The 10167-nt window shown below is 32.6% G+C and overlaps 1 protein-coding gene across 1 annotated transcript; it reads right to left on the minus strand.

Moving 5' to 3' along the window:
* Nucleotides 1–1352: 1352 nt before the first annotated feature.
* Nucleotides 1353–4906, minus strand: LOC131157229 (uncharacterized). Its single transcript, XM_058111213.1, has 2 exons — nt 4352–4906; nt 1353–1694 (listed from the first exon to the last, which is right to left on the minus strand). The coding sequence occupies exons 1-2, from the start codon at nt 4760–4762 to the stop codon at nt 1545–1547; spliced, it is 561 nt and encodes a 186-aa protein (XP_057967196.1). The 5' UTR covers nt 4763–4906; the 3' UTR covers nt 1353–1544.
* Nucleotides 4907–10167: the final 5261 nt, after the last annotated feature.

Genomic DNA, 10167 nt, shown 5'->3' on the forward strand with positions numbered 1-10167 from the left:
TGTCTCACCCAAGCATTACAAACATTTCAGGAAATCCAGATAGAAGGGCGGACAGAGCTCCGCAGCAGTAGAGGTTGATTGAACTACCCTGTCAGAAGGGTAAGTAGTTGAGTTAGGGTCAGATTGGTTTTTAGGTTGTGACCCTAGGATATATTTTGGTCCTTTTGTGGATGTTTATATATATATGACAGATTCAGTAGAACTCTGGTATTGTGTCCGGTGTTGTATGTAAATTATGTTTTTCGCTGCTTAGGTATCAGAGATGTATGACATTTATATCCTCGGTACCCATGGGTCTGAATTGATCATGACTATATCAGTTTAGTAGGATATCAGAGTTATTATAAATGTTGTTATGTATGTTGTCATGTGGAATATATATATGGTAAAATAGGCAAGTCGTTACAGTATCGCCTATAAGGAGGTATTGCGGTGTGTACCGTACCGAGTGAGAGGATATCGCTCAGAGAGGTGTCTCCGCTTATAAGGAGGGATTAGGGTGTGTATCGTACTGAGCGAGGGGATATCACTTGGAAAAGCTTCTCCGCCTGTAAGTAGGGATTGTAGTGCCGACTCCACCCTGATTTAACAGGAGCAAGATAGTGGAAATCCTCGGGGTCGTTCTCTCTAACCCTACTATTTTTATATTTCCGCACATGCATGATTGTATATATATTGTTGTGATTGTTTTACATACACGTTTTATTTTTTATTAGGATATTATTGGTGAATCAGTAAAATAATTAGTCAAAGTTTTAAAAATTCAATTCACCTCCCCTCTTGGAATTACACCAATCCTCACAGTAATAATGTTTTTGGATACGATGGTTTAGTTCTTTTGGATGAAAATAGAAATATTTTGTAATTTCAAATTTTTGTTATTAATAATATGCGCGTTAGAAAATAGACATTATTTTTTTTATTAGTTTTGGAACCTTCTTTTTATTGTATTACGTAAAAAAAAATTAAAAAATTGTAAAGTAAATATGGTGTTAGTCTTACTGTTACATTGATACTATTATTTTTCAACATTTTCACTTAGGATTGGTTTCTTGCCAAATTGACAAGATCAGATCGGCAAGAATTATAGACCCAATCCGAATCAAATCGATTCATGAACATCCTTACTCGGGAGTCATTTCAATACTTAAAGTTAAGATTTGTACGTTTTAGGTTTGAGTTATAATTCCGAAAGAAGCGAGAGGGTGTACGAGAACACAAATGGATTATCTCTTATTACATAATCCAGATCCAAAGTGGTATTTCAGTAGACCTAAAAAAACATTTCTAAACTTATTTCAGAATGAGCAAGACATATTTATACTGAAATTTTAGAACAAAACGGAGAAGAGTGAGATAAGGATTCTGGAATTCGTCATTCATAAATCAAAGTCTGAAACACCCCCTAATCAATAGACTACAAAAGTAAAGAAAGAACTAGAGAATTAATTACGAAGCCACAAAGCTATAAATATTTTAAATTAACTAATATAATTCACGGTTGAATAAAATATATATGTAAAATTATATTTAAACAGGAGGAATTAAGCTCGTTGGACTCTTGTTTTGAAGAGTAGAACAAACAATTTCTCCATAGAAAAGTAAAGGAAGGATCCTGTCGAATGGGTCACGAACGACCCGAAACTTGACCCGACTATGCAGTGCCAGGCCGGCCCATACACCCTGTCAAATTCCTGCACCCAAACACGCACACAGAATTACAAAAAATAAATTGTAATTATATTTAAAAGATTTTTTTTTCCCCTAAAGAATCACATGCAAGGGCACAAGAAAGAGAGGCAGTCAGAATAAAATAAAGTTCATGATTAGCTGAAAACAACGTTGTAATTAATCATAAGTTTTGTTGTCGAAGAGCACATGGGCTGTTCCATCCTAGCTTTCATTTAGGATCCAAAATGTAAAAGTTGATGGGAATGTTTGGATGGATGAGCGATAGAATAATAAATTAAGGAATGAATATGTTAGCGATAAGTTATGTCTATGTTGTAATATGTGTCTCATATCGAGTGGAACACGTGTACAAAGAAAGTAGGCTGATGCCAGAAGTAGATCGGAGCGAAATGACGGCATCTATCTTTTGAGCTTGTAATTTATTATTTTATTAGTTGGGATGATTACTAGGTTGGGAGTGTGGGGGCAACGCTCACGTGATACGGTATATGAGTATTAATTTGAGAATTTTTTTTAATGCTCTGTAGGGCTAGGGTTAGCATAGATATATATATGATTTAACCCTACTTTGATATAATGAAAATTCAGTTGCCTTTCGCTCCTGTAGATATAGGTATACTATCGAATCACGTTAAGTCCGTATGTTTTTATTACTTTATCTATCTCTTTGTTTTTCTTACTATTCATCATAATTACTGCACGTTTGACAACAGTACAACTTCTATAGGAGATAAGTTAAGGGATGGATGACTTAGATAGTTTGGGCATTTGAAACATAGGTCACATAGTATACTAGTGAGGAAGAGCGAGTTAGTTACTATGAGAATAGTAGAAGGGGTAGGGGTAAGTATAGACCTAAAATAATTTAGAATGAGATGGTAAGTTTATTTAATAATCTTAAATTTATCAAAAGAAATGGTTTATGATCACATGATTGGCGGAAAATGATTCATATAACTTATACCACCTAGTGGGACTTGAGGTTTGGTTTTATTGTTGTTATTATATATATATATATATATATATATATATATATATGTAAGCAGTAAAAAATATTAATTAATATGTAACAATTTTGATCATTTAAAAAGTAAATAAAATTATATTTATATTATAAATTATTTAAAATTGTATAAATTTTAATTTATATATACGGAGGAAGGTTGCATAAATTTTGTTTTATGTATTGGAGATTTTATTTCTCAGATCTGAAAAGAATTGAAGAGTCAAAAAGTTTGTCTCTTCTAAACTGTGGGGTCCCCATGTGCATGGAATATTCAATCATTTACAGAAGGAACTTTTTCTATAAAGAAAAAAAAAAAGAAAAACAAAAAAGCAACAAGCAAAAGTAATCCACTACACATGCATGCTTTTCATGCCAGTGCCACCTAATTAGTTATTTTTAATTTAAAAATAAAAATTATTTATACTTGAGAGAGGTCTTGAATTTATATTTAAATTGATTCGAATAAAATTTAATATATAATTATATTAAATTTTATCTAAATTCATCCAAATCTAAATTTAAGGTTAGAAATTCATCTTTCCAGAATATAGTTTGATTGTATTTGAAGGCATAAATTTCGGACCCCAAATTTAAATTTGAATGAATCTAAATAAAATTCAATACAATTTTGTATTACATCTTATCCATATTTACACAATTTTAACCAAATAGAGAGAAAGAGATTGAGTTATGATTCCATGATTTTATATATATATATATATATGGTGGTAGAGGGTGGCTCTATTTAGTTAGGCCTCAGGATTCAAGTTTTTTGGGGTTACGACCTTCCATTTTAAATAGAACCTTGGTAGTGGAATGAGTAGAGGGGTTGCCAGTTATTTTGGCTAATTTGTTAAGTGTTTAAAGGGTCTTTGACACCGTAATATTTAAAAAGATAAAATAAAAAAATTATTTACTATGACTAGATATTAAGAAAAAAATCAAATATCAATCATGTGCAAAATTAAAATTGAGTTCATTTATTATTTTTTATATAATTTATTTTTTTTCTTATTTTTCTTAATAACTAAATATGAAAATTTGGACTCTTCAAATTTTCCTTTTCTTTTCCTCATAATTTTTAAGTTCACAAGTCCTAAAGATTGTATATTAGAGTATAGATTTTGAATTTTAAATTTTGTCTACTTAATTTATCTAATTCATTCACATAAATCCAAATTCCCGGTACTTGCTTCAGCCTCCCAAACAGTACTAATTAAGATAATGTTTGGGAGCGTATAGATTTTGGGCCTTAAATTTTTGCTTGTGTCGATCTAGAAAAATCTTACTATATGTTTTGGAGGGACCTTAAATTTCGTTTTGAATGGATTTAAACAAAATTAATACAATTTTATATTGAATTTTATCCAAATTCAAATAAAAATAAAATTCATACTCTCGAATCAAAATCTAAGGAGCCAAATCTATATGGTAAACACAAGATAAAGATTATGTTATGCCTCAAATTTGAATTTATATAAACTTAGATAAAATTTAATACATATAATTTGTTTCACATTTAATTTAAATCTAAAAAAACAAAATATAAGTTTTGAAATTCAAGCTTTGGGTGAATTAAAGAAAAAATTAAGAAGATAGGAGGAAAAACATAAAAAAAGAAAAATCATATCATATCAAACTAGCAAAACCAACCTTCTTCATGTTAAAAGCCATGTGCCTACTGCTGAACTTCTCCAAACAATCAAAGCTTCTCCGGGCGCACCGGAAGGCATGCACCTGCACCGGCGCCGGCATGTCGGCAGCCAATATCTTCACCTGAAGGAACGCCGCCACCGACGCCAAATTCGTCTCCACCTGCGACACCGATCTTCTTGCTTCAACCAAATCACTACTACTACTCTTTCCTTCTTCTTTCAACACTGCATTTCTGCTGTTCCCATTAACTTTGTGCTCCTTCTCGCGACATGTTTTTGATCTCCTAAGTCCCCAGCTAGCAACGGCGACTTTTCTCGCCGGAGGTTCGGGCTCCGGTGAGGGAGCTCCGGCTCCGGATTTGTAAACATGCGCGAATAATCCCTTCTTTGGCTTCCTTTGTAAATCCATGATATGCAGTATCGCTCGGACTTTGATTTCGAGGAGTAGCTAGGTTATACGTATATATAAAATGTGTGGAGGGAGAATATGTATATGGGGAATCATGGACACAGAGAAGACCCATTATGATATTGTCGATAAGGAAGCTGGGGTGAGATAGTTCAAGAGCAAACCATGTGTTATTGCCAGCATGGAGTCGTGGATAACAAAAAAATTCGGCCATTTTTTTTTGATAGCGACTTGGTTTTTTTTTTTTTTTTTTAATGACATGGAAACTCTAGCTACCGACGAGCCTTTCAGACCCCCTGATGCGGCACCAAACCCCCGGAGCAGTGTCTTCCTCCCCTGGTCTCGCTACCCGAGTTAATCTAGATGCGGTCACAACTTATACACACTTAGGGCGGACGTTCGGACTGCAGCTGATTACGCGCCGAAACTGCGTAATTGGGCATCTTAACCCGGGTTTTACAGTTTATATTTTTAATTAAATCTCCAAATTTATTCAATATTTTAATAAAGTGTCAAAATCATCATTCTTAAATTTTATTGCACTATTTATGAGAATTTGGTAATTTTTTGTCGCAGGAAAATTCCCGGGAATCAAAACCGATACCTGTTCGTATTTTGTACATAACTTTTCCATCCGAGTTCTGATTGAGACGATTCAAATTTTTGGAGAAAGAGGAAAGGATTATCTACAACTTTCATGTTTTGAATTTTGTGAGATACGGGCTCCAGAAAAGCAGAATTTGTAATGAACAGAGAATGAAAAAAATAAAAAAATATAGCAATTCGGGTTTCCTATTCGGGTCTAGGGCTTTGCCCCTTATCCTATTTAACCCTTCTCTTTCTCTTCCTGCATAGGCAGCCCCCATGGCTCCCCATTCTCCTCTTCTCCTTCTTCTTCTTCTTCTTCTTCTTCTTCTTCTTCTTTAGTTTGTTTTTTTGTTCTTTTCAATTCTGCTTCTCTCCCCTTGTCTCTCTTCCTTCCCTTTGTCTTTCTTCCCTCACTCTCCCCCTTTCCTCTGTTTCTCTTGGCCTCCTCTGCCCTCTTGCAGTACGGCCAGCCTTCTCCACCATCCTCAGCAGTCCCCAAGCACAGCAGAACACTAGCCGACTCCATAGCAGGACCACCAAAGCGCAGCAGCAACTTCACGGCTCCGTGGATTTGTTTTTCTCTCTCTCTTTTCCTTTCTTTCTTTCTTTTATTTACTTTTCTTTGAATCTTGGAATATTGAAGAAAGTTTAGTTTTTTTTTAATGTTATTGAAGTTTTCTTTCTTTTTGTTTAAGTTGAGTAATGTTGAGTATTTCATTATTGTTAAATTAATCTCTTTGTTTATCTAATTGATAGTTATTTTAATTTAGCATTCTTAATTAAATTCAGATATTTTTTTGTCGAAATTCGATTTAGTTAGGGTCTATGATTAGTAAAGGTTGTGTTTTTATTGTGTTCCGTTATTGTTTATGTCTTTTAAATTTCCGTTGAGTTCATGTTTACATTTAAATTGTGAGTCTTGATTTGATCTCTTAATTGTGCTAAAGGTTCGATTTTTAGTAGGTTTGATTTTTTTTTAGTGTGTGTCTAATTTAGTTTCCATTGTGTGTTTTTAATTCCATGTTCTAGGTTGCCATTTTTAATTAATGTGTGTTCCAATGTTTCCTTGAGTAGATTAGAGTTTTCGTTTTTGCTCTCAATTTCATTGCATGCTAGGTTTAGAGTTTTGTTTGTTTCGTGTTTAAATTGTGATTGTGGTTGCGTATTTTTAATTCCATGTTTAAGGTTTCCATTTTTAGTTAGTATGCTCTAGTGTTTCCTTAAGTAGATTAGGGTTTTATTATTGTTATTTAATTCCGTGCGTGCTAGTTTTAGGACTTTAATTTGTGTTTTCATTTAAGTTTCCATAATCTTGAAAACCCGAATCTGAACTGAGTTCAGTACCTTTTTAATTTCGATTGGAAGAAAGTAAAATTTGAGATGAAAACGCATTCCCTGAGGAGACAATCTAGCCTTTGGGCTTAATATTACACGATAGAACTCCTATACTTGAGATAGCTTTCGAGCTGCTCATTTTTCGAGTGAGTCAGCAGCTTTCCTCTCGTGGATGCCCCTAGAAAGTGCGGACGGACCCCCGGAGGAGCGACAAAGTGCACCCAGACTCTGCCTCCATCAGGATTCGAACCTTCAATGCTTTGTATTAACCTTCTTGCTTTATTACTGTGTCATGCCTGTGGGGGCGATTTGGTTTCTTTTTTAGCTTGTAGCGATGTTTTATCTTAGATCAGTTGAAATGTTGAACTTTTACTACAAAAAATGTTTTTTTTTTTTCTAGTGATAGAATTTAGTGGTCGGCACAAAATCGTCACTGAAAAACTTTTTTTTTCTTGGTAGTAAAAGTTCAAATTTATTAGTGGCCGACACAAAATCATCACTAATAGTGTGTTTTAGACACGAATACCAAAATCCAACATTATTACTAATAAAATTATTAGTGACAATTTCAAACGGGTCACTAATGATACATTAATATTAGTGACAGATATACATTTGTTACTAAAAGTCTACCTCTGCGTCACCACTAAAAAAACTTAAATTTTAATAGTGAAAGTTGCCATCGTTAAAAAAACTTTATTTTTAATAGTTAAAGTTCAAAATTTATTAGTGATCTAGACAAAATAGTTAATTATAATGCAATTTAGATATGAATACCAAAATTGACACTATTAATAACAAGATTATTAGTGACAATTTCAAAAGGGTTACTAATGATATATTATTAAATATGACCCATTTCTCATTCCCCCATGTATTATCTTCCCTTATTAATTTTGAGTTCACTACCCACTTAAAGCAATTCAGAGATTCAGCCCCTTTTTTCTAGGAGGTGACACTTGGGACATTACGACAAAGTAAGTATTCAATATGACTAAGTCGTGAGAAATGACAAAATCAAAAATTTTATCACCGACTCAGTTTTATCTTCGTATCCATGTCCTCCGTACATACTCTCATAGCCTACATTATCCTTTTCAATGTATTCATTCAAATCAACTTTTATGAATGTCTTTTTAGATGTTGGTATCCCTCATAAAAATACTACCCATATTTTCTTAAAATTATCTTTTAAGATTTTTTTGCTAAACCTATTTGGGTGATCGTAGCATACGCATGAACAACATTTACTATCTACAAGCCTAAAGCTATCTTACTTCAATGATCCTATCATCTATTCTTTTAATATCTATTACGTTATTTTTGAAGTCTTTATCTATAATAATCTTCACTCCATTTTTATGTTTCTCTTTTCCAGTGTATTAGAGTTTAAATCCTAATTTTTCAATTTCTCTAACTTTCTCCCCAACTCATTTCGTCTCTTGAAGACAAATTAAGTTAATTTTCCTTCTAAACATTGTTTTCACTAGTTCTATGCATTTGCTGATAAGTGTTCATATATTCTAAGTTGTTAATCCAATCTACAGATAATGTTGGATTCATAGTTGCAATTTGATGAGATAGATTTTCACCATTTAATCTAATCTACAGAAAATGTCAAACATGTTCATTTGAAATTTGTGTTTTTGTGGTGTTAACCGAATTAGCAAGAGACCTTTTTAGAGATTACACAAACAATATTGATTCATTTAATATTAGACTATTAATAGTCATCTAACTTCTTTAGAGGTTATTAAGTATAACAAACACCCTTGAGTCCTACACTATATATGTTTTCAAGCTTGAGGTGTTGGTGCCACTTTTATGATTCTAATTTTTTTTCTTTTTTCATTTTCTTTCGGAGAGGTTATATTTTCTTTGAGGTCATCAAACAGTTAAAATTTAAATTTTGATATTTCGATAAAAAAGAGTAAGAAAAGAGACAACATTGTACCAGCCATGCAAAAAATTTGCATACTATTAGTGGGAAATCACAAAGAATTTTATCTGTTATTATTCAATAAACTAAATGTTTGTTTCATTTATTTTTGACTTTATTTTCGAACATAATTTGTATATGCAAATTTTTTGCATGGCTAGCTTGTACAACGTTTTGTCTCTTATCTTACTCTTTTACATCGAAATATCAAATTTAAAATTTTAAGTGTTTGATGACCTCAAACAAAATATAACCTTTGAAGAAGAAAATGAAGAAAAAAAATTAGAATCATGAAAAGTGGCACCAACACCTCAAGCTTGAAAACATGGTGTAGGAATGTTGAAGGGTGTTTTTTGTACTTAATAACCTCTAAAGAAGTTAGATGAATATTAATAGTCTAATATTAAATGAATCAATATTGCTTGTATGATCTCTAAAAAGGTGTTGAGTATCCTCTAATTGAATTTGTGTTTTTTTGTGGATAACCATATTTTGGTCACATCAACAATCCCCGTTTGAATAGGCCTGCAAAGGAGAAGGCATCACGTGGCATTAGATTCAGAACCTGAGTGACATCATGATGACATCATCCTTGCTACATGTCAGCTCTTAGTTAGTTTTTGTCTTCTCCTATTGACCAAGTTAACTTGGTTTGACCCAAGTCAACTTGAGTTGATCGATTTGACCGTTCTTATAGTTCGTTGATCAATTTGTTTCGATCTTCTTATCCGCTAACTAGTTCAACAAGTTGGACCAATTTGACCAACTCAAGTCGGGACCCCCTTATTTTTTTTATTTTCAAAGTGTTTTTTTAATTTACAATAAATCCTTTAAATCATTAAAAGTTCATGAAAATAGTAAAACTTGTAGAAAAATAAAAAAAAAATCTATATAAAATGTAAAAACCACACAAATGAAGAAAATTTAGAAAAAAAAAATTCATTGAAGGTCATTAAAAATTGCAAAAAATTACAATAAATAAATAAATAAATAAGAGCAAATTTTATAGAAAATTCTAGGACCTCCCTTGCATGTTGTTGAATACTTCTTTTGGGTGACATTTGAATGCATGTTTCACTTAATTTTTGATTGCATGGTTTTTCATTTTGTGTATACATGTGCATGTGTGCTTTTGTGTTTGAGTGCACCCCATATGAGGAAGAACTCAACAAAATGAGACTATATATATAGTCCTCAATTATCTCCTATGGGGCGACAAAGTCACTTTGAGATCACTCAATGGTGACTCTAGAAGACTAATTTTCAATTCCGAGCATGCATTTTATTCGATCTTACTTTTGTGATTTGTTTATGTGTGTTTAGCCTATTTCGTATGTATGCTTCCATGATTTGTGTAGTATTTTTCTATGTTTCTTTGGTATGCTTACGACTATTTGTTTAAAATGAGATGGATTGGATAAATTAGAAACAATTTTTTTTATTAGTTAAATCTAAAGGAAATTTTAGGCTAATGGGTGTCTTCATTGAACGGGTGTGTAAGAGTGCTAATACCTTCCCTCTGCATAACCATACTCTCGAACCC

Source organism: Malania oleifera, chromosome 6 (assembly GCF_029873635.1).
Source record: "Malania oleifera isolate guangnan ecotype guangnan chromosome 6, ASM2987363v1, whole genome shotgun sequence".
NCBI classification, from domain to species: domain Eukaryota; kingdom Viridiplantae; phylum Streptophyta; class Magnoliopsida; order Santalales; family Ximeniaceae; genus Malania; species Malania oleifera.

What these genes read in the sequence shown, in the direction of transcription:
- LOC131157229 (XM_058111213.1), bottom strand. Translation starts at nt 4,762, where the DNA reads ATGGATTTACAAAGGAAGCCAAAGAAGGGATTATTCGCGCATGTTTAC. An exon ending in TGGCTTTTAACATGAAGAAG is followed by an intron (nt 1,695 to 4,351) that starts GTTGGTTTTGCT and finishes GTTTGGGTGCAG; the next exon opens with GAATTTGACAGGGTGTATGG.